At 36.5% G+C, this 17520-nt stretch overlaps 1 protein-coding gene across 1 annotated transcript; it reads left to right on the top strand.

Annotated features, from left to right (window-relative positions):
- The first annotated feature begins 275 nt into the window (after positions 1-275).
- Positions 276-17321, top strand: LOC107796199 (dynamin-2A-like). The gene is made up of 22 exons (XM_016618946.2): positions 276-564; positions 1329-1379; positions 1501-1621; positions 1736-1825; positions 2277-2338; positions 2425-2539; positions 2632-2974; positions 3275-3422; positions 6424-6525; positions 6632-6751; positions 7613-7696; positions 7777-7904; positions 9436-9520; positions 9688-9820; positions 9944-10020; positions 11255-11311; positions 14436-14583; positions 14666-14814; positions 15132-15245; positions 15319-15386; positions 15669-15841; positions 16767-17321. The coding sequence occupies exons 1-22, from the start codon at positions 421-423 to the stop codon at positions 16925-16927; spliced, it is 2673 nt and encodes an 890-aa protein (XP_016474432.2). The 5' UTR covers positions 276-420; the 3' UTR covers positions 16928-17321.
- The last annotated feature ends 199 nt before the right edge of the window (positions 17322-17520 follow it).

The raw sequence follows: 17520 nt of genomic DNA, 5'->3' as shown, positions 1-17520 counted from the left end.
CAACGATCCAATTCTCAGAAAACAAAAATTTCTTTTCACAAAATAAAATAAAATATAAAAAACCGAATATCAAATCATAAAAGCATTCCCATTTTCGCCATTTTCGGTATCTGTTAAATCTCCAACAACTGTCCCCTTCATCGCCGTGAACTTCATGGCAAATTACATCAACCAGCTCTAGTTCAACAAATTTTCGCATTCGCGAATCTTGAGACGATTCTTTGCATTAATTCTTCGCAATTCGCAACTGCATTGTTCTGTACGCTTCGGTGATAATAAATTTTCATAAACGTATTTATGCATGTAATGTGTGATTTCTTTGGCGTACGAATGATCTGATTGTTATTGGTGAAAAAAACGGTGTAGTTTTGGTATTGTTTTTGTATCCGAGATTGTTTGATTTGGTGGTGAAGCGGATCAATGGAAGCGATCGAGGAATTGGAACAGCTCGGCGATGCGATGAGGCAAGCGGCTGCGCTTTTAGCCGACGAGGATGTCGACGACGTTGGGGCGTCGTCTAAACGGCCTTCAACGTTCCTCAACGCAGTGGCGCTTGGCATTACCGTAAGTTTTCCGTGCAATTACCACGTGATTTTTTATTCTTCTGTATGTTCTGTGATATGTGTTATGTTATTCTTCCCTAGATACAATGCAACATATTTTGGAAGTACTACATACCTAATTTTTCTAGAAAGGATAAGTATTTGTCAACTTGATGTGCAAATGCACTTGTTTTGCATACTTGAGAATGGCGACATCCTATAGTTTGGATTTAAGTTATACACACTGACATCATAAATATATACTATCAATGAATTTTAACTGTGACATGGTCGGTTACCATTTTTACCAGATTACCAATTAATGCTTATCAAGTAAGTGACCTGATTGTGTAAATTTTTATGGCGTCAGTGTATAGAACTTAATCTCTTATTGTATTTGCACTCACCTGCTCATGGAACAAGCAGTTACATAATTATCTGACAATGACAAGCTATAATTGTCCAATAAATGTGCGAGCATTTGTCCTTTGGAGCTGGTACCTGTTTAACAGAGATAAACAGACACGCAGAGATTTTTTTCATGATAAGGTGACAGTTAACTTACCTTAAACAAGCAGTTACATAATTAAACAATTGGCTTTAATTGTTTTCATTTTTTTCACTCTATTTAGGTTCCAGACAGAGTTAGAATTTTGTATAAGAACCAAACATTGCAGCATGACTGTTGAATCATTCCCAATATTGTGAAATGAATCTTCAGCTTAATTCTTCATTCACTTCTGGTTCCTGTGTGGATAATACATCTAATCTTTGACTATTTCTCAGGGTGCTGGTAAATCAGCTGTATTGAATAGTCTTATAGGACATCCTGCTTTGGTGAGTTTCTTCTGCTTAAATTTTTCATTTTAGTTTCAGAGAGTACAAATTAGATTCATATGTAAGATATTGCTGCAACTCTTTGTTCATGTTTCCATTTCTTTTATCTTGATTTGGCCAGCCAACTGGGGAAGGAGGTGCTACTCGTGCTCCTATATGCATTGACCTTAAAAAGGATAGCTCCTTAAGCAGCAAGTCAATTATATTGCAAATTGACAGTAAATTCCAACAAGTCTCTGCAAGTGAGGCCTTTCCCCAGTTATTATAGTACAGTTCTCTATGATTCTATTTTCACGAAAAGCTTATAAATAGGGCATACTCTGATCATACTTGTTCACTCTTTGGCCCAACAAAAGGTGCTCTTCGCCATTCTTTACAGGATAGACTAAGCAAAATCTCAGGCAAGAGCCGAGACGAGATATATTTGAAGCTTCGAACTAGTACAGGTGTGTCTTGGGATTGATGTTTACAGCTACTTTTGAAGTGGTATGGATGTTCACTTTGTTGCCGTGTTAACCTAGTAATAATATTTCACACTTTAGTAGGATATTAACCCCAATATTGGTTGACATTATTTTCCTATTTGAGTTTTTCAATCCTAGGATACTTCCGCTGATATTTGTTGTTGGATTTAGTTGAACTTCGCTATAGTACCTGGTCTATATACTAGTTTCTCTCTGCACTTTAATTGTACTGGAGAAAATCTTTTTCTATTTTTTATTTTTTCCTATGTTGTTTATTTATTTGATGTTGGGTCTCTGAAATTTGGATTGTCTTTTACTGATGCTTCTCTGTCCATATTGCATGAGCAGACTGGTTTTCTGCTTTTCATTGTTGTTTCTGTGGGAAAAATTGTCTGTTTCAACTTCTTCTTTTTTCTTTTTTCTTGCCGTACAGCTCCTCCATTGAAGTTGGTTGATCTACCCGGAGTGGATAAGGGACATCTTGATGATCCATTGGTTAGTGCAAAATTAAACATCATGGATTCCAATTATGAAATTCACTTTCTTATAGGAGTTTAAAGGCTGTTCCTTTTTCCTTACAGAGTACATATGTTGCACGCAGTGATGCCATATTACTTGTTGTGATTCCTGCTGCTCTAGCACCAGAAATTTCCTCGTATAAAGCGCTTAGAATTGCAAAAGAGCATGATGGAGAATGTGAGTTGCACTATCAAATTTTGTTCTTCAATTATTAGTTTCACTTCTCCCTATCTCAAAATCGCTGAAAGCATATTTCACTAATGTTTCAGGGACAAGAACTGTAGGTGTTATTAGCAAGGTAGATCAAGCAGCTTCAGATCCAAAAGTTCTTGCAGCTATCCAGGCCCTTTTGTTAAACCAGGGACCACCAAGCACATCCGATATACCATGGGTTGCTTTGATTGGTCAATCTGTTTCTATAGCCTCAGCACAGTCAGGAAATGTAGGCAATGATAATTCGCTAGAAACAGCTTGGCGTGCTGAGAGTGAAAGTCTTAAATCCATTTTAACAAAGGCTCCTCAAAGCAAGCTTGGTAGGCTAGCACTAGTGGAGACCCTTGCTCAACAGATCCGTAATCGAATGAAAGTCAGACTTCCGAATCTCCTCTCAGGGTGATGTCCTATTCCATTGTTTTAATTTCCCTTTCTTGATTTACATTTGGTCAATTAGTTCCAAAAGCAAATGTTTCTGTTTTGTACCAATTTAGTTTACATTTAAAGCAACACATTTAGATGATTTCTTTTTTTTTTACATACTTTAGGCACCACAAATTATGTAAAAGTTGCAGCAAGTTGCTCACTGTTGTATAGGACACGAGTTTCTAGTCACCATCTCCTCCCTTTTAATTAATTTTTTCATCGTCTACTTGTAAAGACTTACATCATTTAATCCTTCCTTTATAACTCCTGCAGGCTCCAGGGAAAATCTCAAGCAGTAAAGGACGAGCTAGTAAAGTATGGCGAACAAATGGTTAATAGTGCTGAAGGTACAAAAGCTTTAGCCCTTGAGCTTTGCCGTGAGTTCGAGGATAAGTTTCTCGAACATCTTACAACTGGAGAGGTGAGTTTTGGAGTAGGAAAGAGAATGAAAGCTAATGACACTCTTATAGTTTATAATCATGATAATGCTAGAGTGTTGCTTGAAGTGTTTCTGTAAAACAATTTGGCCGATTTCAAAGTCAATTATCCTTCAAGAAACAAGTGCTACTATATGTTATTGGAAGTGAATTCCACTATCTTTATTATTCCCTTCCTTCCAATTTATGTTTCGACTGACTATCGAGTTTAAGTAAGAAAGAAAGACTTTTGAAGCTTGTGGTCTAAAACAAGTCATAGACATCTGTGTGGCTACAAGCCATCTCTTTAAGGGTAAAATGAGAAGTTCAAAGTTAAATAGTTTCTTAGGACAGGCTAAATAAGGAAGTATGATACTCTTCTTAGGACAGACTAAAAAAAAAGAAAGTATACCACATAAATTGGGACAGAAGGAGTAATTTTTCCCCTTCTTCTTAGTATATGTTTATCAACAAGCCGGTGGGAAACCTTTCCTTTTCGTTTCTTTGATAAGTCAAAATTATTTTATTGATGGAATACCAAGAGGGTGTCAAAATATGTCCAGATTGAGTGCGGTGCATCCATTTTCATCTGTCAAGTTTGCTCAACTACGTATACAAAGGAGAATTCCTACAGTGCACAGCAACTGAAAAACCTTCTCTCTTGGGTGATTAGCTTTCTAAATATTCTCCTATACACCCCCTCATCTTATTCCCTTTAATAGCTCCAGGTAGTATGACTACATCGTGAATGATTTCCTCCCCCACCCTCCATATATCACCTTGTTTGCCCTCTCCCCCTACTGGGCTGTCATATCTTTTCTAGGAGCTTTTCAACCTCATCCTATTCCTAATACTATATGGTCTAGCCGAAACTTAACATTAACATGGTTTCCTGGTCATCCTCTCTTAAAGAATGCTAACATAGCTATCTAACATTTACCAGAGTGGGGGGTACACACCTCAATATAGTCTCATTGCATCATATACCCTTCTAGAAGCTTATCATGCCTCCACCTCCAGATACCCTTAGTGGATCTGTCCCTCCCGTTCTTATCTCCTTCTACAGGCTCATCACAATAGAGAACTATTAACGGTTTGAAATTCCTTTAACCCTTCTTCATAGAGCCTTTCTCTTGAGCATCTAGAACCATTTCCCCTTTAGCTCCATGCTTGAGGTGGACAAGCTCTGAATCCCAGCCTCCTTTCTGCAATAAGGATCTTTATCCTCTCCACTCTACCAATTGAATTTTCTTTTTCTCCTCCTTAACTTTCCACAAAATTGTCTCTCATCCTCTTTTACAATCCGGGCATACTTAGGGGCATATTAACCAAGGACATGTAATAATGTTAGAGAGGGTAGACTTCATAATGTTATATCCCCTCCCATAGACAAAGACGACCTCCTTTATCCACCTGGTTTTTGCTAAATTTCTTGATTACTGGTTGCCACAGCATTCTATTTTTATCTCCCCAAGAGGCATCCTCGACTGTGAAATCGGAAAATTAGCCACCTTGCAGCCATGAATTCATACGCCAGGCTATGGCTTGAAATCTTAACTTTGTTTAGTTTTTCCAAAGTCTCCGTCCTGTAGTTAACCAGGTCTAAAATTTGGAACAAGTTGTTTTCTGGCTCATGAAGCATACCGTGAATTTCATTATGACATGAGTGCAACTTTCTGTTTCATTCGAGTTTTAAGGTGAAAAAAAGGTAAATGGTTGGTTGGGGTAGGAGATTCACACTCGAACTATTATAGAAATTTCTTAGTTAGAACTTACAAAAAAGGGGATTTCCTTGTTCTATATCTACGAATTGAAAATAATGAATTTTTTGCGATTGAGTCATTACAGGGATGTTTAATGTAATTTACCCTAAAATAAACTTGAAAGGAGGATTCTGAGATTCTGAGGTTCTTTAGTCGGTATTGTAATGGTACGTTTTATGATAATGCATGTGCATTTAGTTGATGTTCATTTCAGGAATTATCTACATTGAACTCGCACAATTCCCCATCTTAGAATTTTGAAGTTCCATCTTTCCTTTCTCAAATTCCCCTACTAAAATTGGACTCCACGCTATATTTCAGTATATTGTTGAAGTCTCAATGAAAGATAGTAGTCCAATAAAAGTATCTACTTCAATTTGTAGTGGCTGACAATTATTAACAAAAGAGGATGTGAATGAGGAAGAAAGTCTTGTTTCTTATCGTTTTCTTACCAAAGAGGGAGCAAAGGCAGTACAGCATCCCATGAAAGAATAACAGCTAATTTAAGCTAGACAGAAATTAAGAGATAGGCAAATACTAAAGAAAAAGCACCTCTATGGGGAACAAACAATTTTGTTTACCCTTGCTTGAAACCGATGAGTGAGCAAGACCGCTTCACTGCTAAAATGTGCCGTACTCCTTTCTTGAGTTTGAGGTGCGTTTATCACTTTAAGCATGTACATTTTTGGTTGCTGGAGAAAATTCATTTTCTGTTTCAGTTCATGTTTTTAGCAAATAAATTCTTCCACCCTATAATTTAAGAACTCATTTTCGTGGATTCTCCCTTACAAAAATCAAAAGCTTCTTTCTGCTTGCTTTTAAGTCCCCCAAACCCTTCACTCAGATTTTGAATATAGCAAAAGGCGTATGTTTAACTCGTAAAATCATTTGGTATAATTCCTAGCTGTTTTGGTATAGGGTTAGTATGTGTAAAAGAGTTTGTCTCTATTTCATTTAAGTGATTTCGTACCTTTGTAGATTCTTTTCACTTTGTTGTTCATCAGAACCTCTTGGGTTTTTATGCCAATATGAGATAATCATGACTAGATCTTTGTGCACAACAGAATTTAGCCACTTCACCTTTTCCCGTTTCATTTTTTCCTTTATCATGTTAACCTAGAGGCCCCTCTGGCAAGTGGGATCTGTGATTGGTATACAGAACTATGTGCTACTTAGTTGTTATTTTGGTTAAAAGTGTATTTTCTTTGGATACATAGTTACTGCTTGTGCACTAATTCTGTAGGGTGGTGGTTGGAAAGTAATTGCAAGTTTTGAAGGCAAATTCCCTGATAGGATTAAGCAGCTTCCTTTGGATAGACACTTTGAGTTAAAAAATGTGAAGAGGGTATATTTCTTACTCCATCATGGCTTCAGTCAAGTGCATATTACCTCTTCAATGAATACATCCTTACTCTTCATCTTTTCAAGTGACCCTTTCATGTTAATTGAAGGTTGTGCTAGAAGCAGATGGCTATCAACCTTACCTTATATCTCCTGAAAAAGGGTTAAGGTCTTTAATAAAGGGTGTATTGGAGCTGGCTAAAGAACCTTCAACACTTTGTGTCGAAGAGGTGATCCCTATCCAATATTTTATGCTTTAATCAAGGGAGTTATTTGTTTTTGCTTGACCTATTCGGTAGTTTTCATTGTATCTCACTTCCCCTCTTCTCCAACTAGTTTCTTATTGAGTCATAGTGGTTGTTATCACTTTCCCCACTTATTGACAATCACCAAAAGGGAAAACATGTAGAAAATCTTTTTGCAACTTTTAAGTCTTTTTCCTGGCTGCATGCAACACCTCAAGTATTTTCCCCTTCCCTTTATGGTCCTTTAGCTTCTTTGCTCGTGGATCTCAATAATTTGGTTAACTGGAAAAAATGAAATTTTTTAATATCATGATGGCACATCATAGCTCCTGTAAACATGATACTATTTAAGGAACAGTTGTGGTTAGTCGGACCTGCTGACAGTCACTGCCTGCAGCTCATTATATCCTTCCATTGTTTCATTAGGTGATTTTTTGGTAATATTAATTTACTCCTGTCAACTTGTTAATCAGAATATATGCAATTTTGGCCCTATACAATTGTCTTACAGAAGCATTTTGATTTTTTTCTTCTCCTTCAAATAGCCTGGCTGGCCTTTGGTAATACACTCGTGCAAAATGAACCCAAGTTAATTGCTACATTATCTGTGACTGAGACAGTTATGTTAATCAGAAATTATGCAATGGCACTATACAATTGTCTTGCAGAAGTATTTTGTTTTTGTTCTTCTCCTTTCAATAGCTTGGCTGGCCTTTGGCAATACTCTCATGCAAAATGAACCCAAGTTAATTGCAACATTTATCTACCACCCGAGACAATTAATGAGAATTATGCTTCCTTGAACTTCCTCTTTCTACATTCTAAGCCGCTTTAAACTTTTGGTAGGTGCACCGAGTACTTGTTGATATTGTCTCAAAAGCTGCTAATTCAACACCAGGTCTTGGAAAGTATCCTCCTTTTAAGCAAGAGGTGACCATCAAGTGGATCTGTTGTTTTACAAGTTGAATCTTGTGATTTTCTTGGCTTCTTATGGAAATAATTCATTTTAGGTAATTGCAATTGCAACTACTGCTTTGGATAATTTTAGAACTGAAGCGAAGAATATGGTTATTGCCCTTGTTGACATGGAGCGGGTGTATGTTCCCCCACAGCACTTTATCCGTTTGGTGCAAAGGCGGTATGCTCATAATCTAGCTCCTTTCATTGGTCTCCTTCCAATGTATTGTTATCACATTTTGGTTTGTATTTTCTTCTGTTAGCTCTGTATGTAAAGTTTGCCAGCAATAATCTGGTTTATGTCAAAATATTTAATAATTGTATTTCCAAAATATTGTATTGTGAAACAAATCAAGCATAGCCTTATCTACAGGTTTTACTAATTGCAACCTGTTATTGTCTGTCAATTTTGTTCTAGTTTATTTGTAAAGGAAGTGGACATTGAGCTTAACTCAACCTCAAAAGGCTCACGAGATGAGAATAGTCCAAGATCATATAAGGAGATAACCACCTATGCTCAATTAATATGAGACTAAACCTATCCCAATTAATATGAGACTCCAACACACTCCCGCACTTCCTGGCTGGACATTTGGAGCGGGAACATAATACGGGATCTAACATCACAACAATAGGGATGTGTCTGACTTTGATACCATGTAAAGAAAATAGATCTAAGGCCTAACTCAACCTCAAAAACTAGCCTATGAGGTGAGTATTGTCCAAGACCATATAAGGAAATAACATATATCCTCAACTAAAGTTGGACTGCAACAATATCTTCGCTGCGAATCTTCCAAGAAAATGATTATTTCAAAGATAATTGTTTTCCTTCTATTTTCCTCAGGTAATTCTTTTTTCCTCTAGGCTGATAACCAAAATACATAGTTGGGCTAGCTTGGTAGATGACTATGGGCGAGCCACACCTTTTATAGATACTTTTGACGCTGTCTTGGTGTGCTATGAAAGAAACAGTTTTTCGATTAGTCCAACAGAAAAAAAAAAATCCAATTGTGAACCATTATTAAATTCATCCCGCGGATTAGGGAACCCTTACCATGCAGTTGAGACAAGGCTACCATAATCTCCTTGTATCATTGATTTTTGGATTCTTATTCATTTTGCTTCTCTTTTTGGTGGATATGGTTGGGGTTCCTTAATCCATGAGATGATACTACTTATTCATGAGATAAGATGACCCAAACCTGCACAGATTTAAGACTTTAAGTTACTTGCTGAGAAGAGAAAAGCAAAATAGTTTATGCAGACCACATAAAGTGGTTAAATAGAACAGCTTGAACAGGAGTTCTCTTGTGCTTCCAAGAGTATTTAATCTCAAGTGCAGTTGACCTTTTTATGTTTATTATCATCATGAGGATACCATCACTTTATCTAATAAAAATAAAACAAAACATCATTGATGTGCCGTTTCACATTGATGTTATCTCATCTTTAAAAATTGCTTTGAGACACAAACTGAATATGAAAGAAAAAGAAATGTGAACCCTCATACTTTCACTGGGAGCTCCCTGTGAATAAACAAAAGAGGAACAAAAATGAGAAATCAAGGACTACTTTTTTGGAAAATACTGGGAGTGAGATGTATGTTCTTTTTATGATGCATTTTCATTTTTCTCTAACGTTTCTGTCCTTTACTTCCTTGTTCTCAATTATTTGCTGTTTGGTGAATGGTACATTTTTGGTTTCTCCAGGATGGATAGGCAGCGGCGAGAGGACGACCTGAAGACCCGACCCTCCAAGAAGGCAGCAGAGGCAGAGCAATCCATATCGAATAAGGTAGGCCAATCTTTCCAATGAATACAGTGTACTGATTGCTCGAGTTCTTTACCTTCTGCTATCCTGAAGCTTTGGAACTTCTTGGATTTTCTCCTTTATTTTTCTTTTTCCTTCCATGGCTATTTTAGTTGAAAACCTCTCCTAATTGCAACTAGTTTCCTATATAGGCATCCAGTTCCCAAACTGGAGGTGAACAAAGTGGTGGAAAGTCAGCGAAGGATAAATCTGTTCAGCAAGATAAGGATTCACAAGAAGGACCAGTCCTGAAGACTGCAGGACCCGATGGGGAAATCACAGCAGGTTTAACTTACTGAGTTTGTCTCCAATTTTTGTTGATCCAATACAAGATAACTAAGCTGAATTTTTTTGGAATCAAAGTGCTAGTTTTGTTTGTGCTCACACATAATTTTCCTGTACATGCAGGGTTTCTACTAAAGAAAAGTGATAAAAAAAGTGGCTGGAGCAAGCGATGGTTTGTTTTAAATGAGAAGACTGGAAAGGTCAGTATTGAAGCTTTTTAAGCCATTGTAACATCAGCTGGTGATAATCCATTGCTTTACTTGATCTAATTTTATGTATCTGATCCTTTTATACCATTTCCTGTCAACATTTAATGTTGTAACTTACCAGTTATTTTTGAGCAATAGTGGAGTCAATTGCTCATAGTAGAAAGGAAAAGTTGAAGTACAATAAGTCCAAGTTTTACTGCAAGTTAATGTCTTATTTGTAGTTGCTTAATTCGGATTAAGCGGTGAAATGATGTTTCTGTTTGTATCCCAAACCAAATGATAAGACGTTTTTGTATTTTGATACTACCAATTCAAGTCCCAAATTAGTTTCTCTTCAGCTGTATTTGGGCCTATTTAAATGGAAAATCTACTTTTTCGAACTTTTTCTTTTCTCTTTCTATATCTTTCCAATTTTCCAATTTAAAAATTCATAAACTGTTTTGTTCGAAACCTTAGAAGAAAAATTATATGTCCAAACTCAGACTTCAATAGGAAGAATTTGGAAGATGAACCATTCCCAAGTAGGGTATTATCTGTGCAGTAAGAGTGTGAACAGAGAAAAGCTGGACGACTTTACCTGGACCGTTTTGTTGGACACTAATGTACATGTGTACTACCAGTTTAAGATCTTCCAATATAAGATGACTCAATATTGTTCTCTTTGTTGGTACCTTTTTATATTTCTTATACATGAGATTTGTCCCCCTAAAAATAAAAAGCTAAAATTGAGCATGCACTAGTAGTTTAAAGACCTGTACAATATTTGTATCCATGTCTGTAAGTAGTGGAAGATAACCAAAAGAAAAAGAAAAAAGAAAGAACAAGTATAATCGAACCCAATGACAAATTATGTGGTAGAAAAAGAAAATGAAAAGTAGCTCCGAGGATTGGAACATTTGAACATTTTTTATTTTTTTTAGAATAGTTAAGAATCATTTTTATTTAGATTAGTGTGTAGTTAACAATAAGCTGATTATAGCTTTTCTTTACTTTTTGGTGAGATGTAGCTTTTCACCCTTCTATTTCATTATAGGATGTATACTAGATGGCCATGTACAAGGCAATATCATCGATTTAAGTAGTATTTATATGCAAGTTAGTATGTCATTTTGGATATTTGTGCCTCATGAAGTAAATCAAAACTAAAACATTCTGTAAAATATATGAGATATCATACTAATTAGTTCGCGCCACTGTCTCATAGCTTTTAGTTATGCTTTTGCAGCTTGGATATACCAAGAAGCAAGAAGAGCGGCATTTCCATGGTGTAATTTCGTTGGAGGTACCAAACTGCCAATTGGTGTTTTTGAGATCTGAGTGCTTTTGATACATAACATTCAATTTTGGACAAGTAATTTGCATTCGTCTCTTTTATAGCTTTATTAGAAAGCCTTTAGTGAGTTCATTTTGTTTATTCAAATTGTTGCTCTGTTAAGCTTTCTGGGTAAGCCTTGACAATTAGGTGGTCGCCTTAATTGGAGGTATTTAAATACCGAAAGTGTTTTCCAGCTGTTTTGACACTTGTGCGCCGCTTCTCGTTTTCATTTGGTACATAGATATGTTTTCTGGCTTCAGTTTGTTTCATCTAGATTGTTTCTTTCCATGTTAAAGTTTATGTAACAAACTAAAAACACCTATTACACAGCTCTTCCTATAAACTGTTTGGGCATGTTATGCTTCATGGTTGTGTACATTATTGAAGGATTTTTTCCTTTTTATGCTCTCTTATGGCCCAGAAAGGTTGTCTTTAGTTGTCAGAAGAAAAAAAGGGTAACTTTGCGAAAGTTTTTGTTTATTACATGTAGGGTAGTGTTAGATCTAGGAGCCACAGCATGTGCAATCAAATATTGCTAGAGTCACCTGGCATATCAAAGTCAAGCAAACGAGATGAGCCCTCCTAAGAGATATATGAGTAAAATTTAGGGTCTGCACCTGTTTAAGCATCAAGTCTTATGCACACATTGCTTCTTTGAATAGTAGATTGAGACACCCCTATAGAATTTCCAGAGCAGTAATAAAAATGCACATTAACTTACAAGCTGCAAAAATGGGTTTGATCATAGAGTACAGGTATCTTCTTTGAAGTCAGGTATATGAAAATTCAAGGGCCAAACATTGAAGTTCACAACTCTCAAACTTATGAATTAAAATCGTCGGAACTATTAGCCTAGTGGTGCTGCACTTGTCATAACTTTATAGACATCTCTCTGCTTTTCTTTCTGGAAATTGCATCTATTATTTACTGTCATCTACATTTCAAGATTGAATATTATAGTTGTTTTTTTTGTCTTTTTAATCATGTGCAAGAGAATCCAGAAATATTGATTTGAAACTCATGTCTTCTGGTGCTAGAGTTATCAAGTGATCCCACTCAAAGGAAGAATCTGAAGAGAAAATAGATAGTCGTTTCCTTTTCGTGTATAGATTGCAGGGAATGAGTTCAATTTTTTTATTGTTGACTTGGTTTGTCGTGGTCCTTCGCTTGCTGATATATGGATTATTTACCTCATCCTATTAATGACTTGGTGCTGTTTATCCCTGGGTTTGGTATGTACAATATTCCTTAGTTTGTATGGAGTCTCAACTTAGCTAATTTACTATCAGCAAGACAAAAATCTGTCAATCTAGTATGACCCTTTCGAAGTCCCTTAGGTGATTTTAATATCTCGGTGCTCCAGGTAGAATTACCAAGTCTTTATGGAACTATAGCTAAAAGTGTGATTGATTTGCTTTTCTTTTTTTTCCCTTATATTTTAGTTAGAGAGGTGGGTTGGGTGGTAAAGGAAAAAATAATGAAAGGTCAAATGCAAGCGAGTTAATGAACCGTGTGGCCACCTAACAGCTTAAGTTGTTCGAGAGTGAACACTTTTATATACTACTTATGTTTTATATACATCATGCTCCTCGCGTGGGGGTCTTGGTGCAAGCATGTAAAGATATTTTGTTGACAGTGGGATTTTTGAACCTAGGACTGCTATTTTGGTACTATATTTTGTTGACAGTGAGATTTTTGAACCTAGGACTGCTATTTTGGTACTATGTTGAAGTATACAGCCACCTGTTGTAAAAGTTTAAACTATTAGCAAAGAAACAATTCTATTTTGTTATTTTAGATCTTCGACAAGGGCTAAAAGACAATTCATGTGCCAGTTTTAGCAATCAATAAAGTATATCCATACAGGTCATATGGTCCTTATTGACATGACATGGGGGTGTAATAGTCATTGCTGATGTGGTGTGTTCTTTGATGGGTCACCTATGAATCTTTGATCTCACCTGGCAAATGTAGTTTCATGTATATTTGTGTGGTTTATGTTCTTTGATTCCTAGGGTACCAGTAGTTGAATGCGCTTTCTATCTAATTACCTGCCACAGTGTTGCAACAATTTTCCAAACTGCTTTAAGCATAGTTAAGGGAGAAACGCCCGATAAACGTCGCATTATTATTTTGATTTTTCGATTCCTTAGGATAGTGGAAATACTTGAAGCAAAATTCAATTCTGCTTGAGAAGGATATTTCACAGAAGTAATTCTTGGTACATATTCACCGAGAAATTCTGAACATGATGCACTGGTCACAACATTTCGTGACCTTTCACTCCGGGACATGGAGAGCAGAGAAGAGACGATTTAATTGTGCATGAAAAGGTTAAAATGAAAGGCCATAAAATGACCCAAATCAGTATTTCTTCATGCTAGATATTGAATTCTATCTATTGGTATTCCTTAAAACCTTACAGTGGATGGCTGCATTTTTACATGTGTTTTGGGTCTATTAGAGAAGCTATACCTGTATTTGGCTTCGGTTCTGGTTGTTGTTGTCAAATTTCATGAAGAAATATAAATTGTTGTACTGAGTTTGCGGAGCTTATCAAGTAACATCAATCAATAACTTTACCTCAATATATGAATCTTCTGTATTCATTTCGCTCTATTTGACCTCATTTTATTCCAATACTAAATAACTTGTCTTTTAAGGAAAATTAGAGGTTCTCTAAAGCTAGAAGTATTCTAAATCTCACACTTATCCTCATTAACAACAATTAAGCCTTCATTCCAAGTAGATGGTATCACTTGTATGATCTTTTTGCTTCCATTGTATCTGTTCTTAGCTAAAACCATTTTGAAAGATTGTAGGTCGTCTGAAACAATTTCCCCATTCCCTTAGCACCTTCAATTATCATAATGTTGCACCTACGGACCTACTGATATGGAGATTTATGTGGAAAATGGCCAAAAACTTCATCTTCTGTGTGTGCTGCTTGCGTTCAGTTGAATATGATAATTTGTAATCTTGTCCAATCTTGTACGAGGGCTGCATATCCATCTTAATACTAACATTTCTATTACGTTCATCTTGTGGATATGTTGCGTGTTTAGTTTATCATGTAATCCAAAACTTTCAGGAGTGTAATCTTGAAGAGGTTTCTGAAGAAGATGAAGGATCATCGAAAAGTTTGAAAGACAAAAAGGCAAATGGGCCTGATGGAGGAAAAGGACCAAGTCTCTTGTTCAAATTAACAAGCAGGGTTCAATACAAGACTGTTCTTAAAGGTGGTGCATTCCTACACTCTTTGTAAGGGAATTATATGGTTTCTTCTTTCATTTTTTACAACTAAATTATGCTATATTGCAGCCCAAAGTGCTGTTGTTTTGAAGGCAGAAAGTTTGGCTGAGAAGAATGAATGGATAAACAAATTGAAAAATGTCATAAGTTCTAAAGGAGGTCAGGTTATTGCTGATTCTGGTCCACCTGTGAGGCAAAGTTTATCTGAGGGGTCACTTGTAAGTAGCAAAATATGGTTATACTCGCATAAATTTTTTTGCTGGTTCGGCCTATAATCGGTCCTTCAATTTACTTCAGCAGAAAAAAACTTCTTCACTTCATTACCACCATTGTTTTCAAATGTTTTTACTGCACAACTGATTTTAGTGCCAAAAGTATTCTTCTTGTCTTACCTTTAAGGAATCTCTTCAAATTTTGACTTCTTGGTTTGAGATCATTTAATTTGTACGCCAGCATTTTATGGAATATTTCTCTTTCCACAATCTCTGTTTTCAAATATGTTACATGTCAAATACTTGGATCATTTTCTATTTAGGACACAATGACTAGAAAACCTGCGGATCCAGAAGAAGAACTCCGTTGGATGGCTCAAGAAGTACGTGGTTATGTTGAAGCTGTTCTCAACAGCCTTGCTGCTAATGTACCGAAGGTCAGTTTAATGTCATCGTTATGCCCTTCTTTTTTGCTCTCCATACCCTGTTTAACTTTAACTATTTTTTCAGGCAGTTGTTCTTTGCCAAGTAGAAAAGGCCAGAGAGGATATGCTTAATAAGTTGTACAGTTCTGTCAGGTTAGCAGCAGCTGTATTTCCTTTTGAGGAATCATGGATATTAGGAGCTCTGATTTTGAACAAATATGTGTACTGAGGATTTTTAATATAAGAAACTAATCTCACAAATTTTACTTCTACCTTGAAACTGATCAATCCAGAATATCTCTGGCATATGAAAAGTGCCATGCCTACAACCTTGTTTGTCTTAACAAAAGTTTCTTTATTGTTTATCATATTTGCTTCTTTCTTATTGTCTTCTGACTGCACTCCTATCCCCACATATCAAAATTTGGACTGTAGTGCGCAAAGTAGAACAAGGGTCGAAGAGCTACTCCTGGAAGACCAGAATGTGAAGCGTAGGAGGGAGCACTATCAGAAGCAATCCTCTCTTCTTGCTAAGGTCACTCAGCAGCTTAGTGTTCATGATAATCGAGCAGCTGCTGTGTCTAGCTACTCAGATACTGATGGAGCTGGTATTTGGCAAATCCTTTGATAGCTTTTTAGTTGAAGCCTTAATCTTCAATTCTTTTACAGTTTTCCATCATTTTAATGTCGCCGTGTTAAAGTATCAAAACGAACTCCTGCGGAAAAATATACTCCCTCCATAAAATAAAATACAAAATGAATTCCTCTAATGTTTAATTCACCATGAACTAGCACATGTATGCTCCATATGAGTTTAATGACTGCTTTCAAATACGGCAACATAGTATTGCTGATCCAAAATATAAAGAATCAATTAGATTGCAAAGATGTGCCATCTGGTGAACTATGTTGGATATTGATGCCTAGACCATGATTTAGAGTGCATTTACCTAGTAGGATTATTGCTGAAGTGGTTGACCATTGCCCGTAGAAACTTCAGTGAGATAAAAGTAAGGAAGTATATATGATTTAAGATATGCCGTACAAGGCTGATGAAATTTTAATTCCACGGGATCACAATTCAGTAAAAGATAGGTCTAGTGAACCTGGGAAGCTGATGTAGCTGACTTCTAATCTTGCGGGCTTTTAAATAACAACTGCAGAAGTAAATGCAGTGAAGTATTTAGATTTTGGACTTTTTACAGTGTGAAAGATAACGTGGTTGAAGCATCACTCTACACCATTGCCCTTAATTTGCGAACTTGTCAATGAATTACCTGCACAAGAGAAATAGCTGAAACAGTACTTAGAGAGCCTTGAACTATTGTTAATGATCCTTGTATTAATCAACTGGTGCAAATTGGACGTTGTAGACCATCGTGCTTCGATTTTCGACTCGTTCTCTCTCTCCAAGTTTATTTATATATATTAAGGGTTTTCTACAAATTTTGTTTATCGACATAATTCTATTTAACCTTGATGCTTTGTGCTCCTTTTTAAATTATAATTGGGCAATTATATTAACATCTGCAGAAAGCACCCCAAGATCTGGAGGACAGTCATCAGGAGATGACTGGAGATCCGCATTTGATGCTGCTTCGAGTGGCGCCCAAAATGGTGATGCAGGGTCTAGAAGTCGGCGTACACCTAGCCGGCTGCCACCTGCACCTCCTGGTTCTGGATATAGATCCTAGGCATTTGATTCATACTCTTTTGCAGCTGCGGAAGTTTTGGTTCCTGCTCTCTTCTTGGGCTCTTGATGTGCTCGGATTTTGTCATAAGATCTTTGTAACAATAGCTTCCACATTTTAGGTAATAGTTTAGTGGTCCAGTGGCCTCCCTTCCCAACAAAGAAAAAGTTTTCCAGTTGCTGCTTGATTCTAACCCTTACTCTACATATAGGTTCAAAGTCAGGAATTTCAGGACAATCTTCATGCATAATTTTGTCGGGGTGGGTGGCTGTCTCTATTGTTGGTTGAGCTTTAGCTGGGCTTAAATTTTGACAAGGTTGCTTATTGAAATTGGTGAAACAATTCTGCCGTAGATAATACCTTGATTTATAATCTAATTTGATGCTTTCAGATTGCAGTTGCATTCTTAGGTTTGTCCATTAGCTTAAAACTTTCCACACCTTTCTCCAGCAATGTTGATCAAACTTCAAGGAAAAAAGTTTTGAGGAATCATTATATTCTTCTCCATCATAGTTTTCTATCATCTGCCAGACTTCTGAGCGGTTATAACTTGTTCCTGCTGTGCTCTATCATCTCGTCTCTTTGCCTCGGGTTCA

The sequence above is a fragment of the Nicotiana tabacum genome, chromosome 7 (genome assembly GCF_000715075.1).
Source record: "Nicotiana tabacum cultivar K326 chromosome 7, ASM71507v2, whole genome shotgun sequence".
In the NCBI taxonomy this organism is placed as follows: domain Eukaryota; kingdom Viridiplantae; phylum Streptophyta; class Magnoliopsida; order Solanales; family Solanaceae; genus Nicotiana; species Nicotiana tabacum.
The sequence above is the reverse complement of the archived record's forward strand: the minus strand, read 5'-3'. Positions and strand labels throughout refer to the sequence as shown.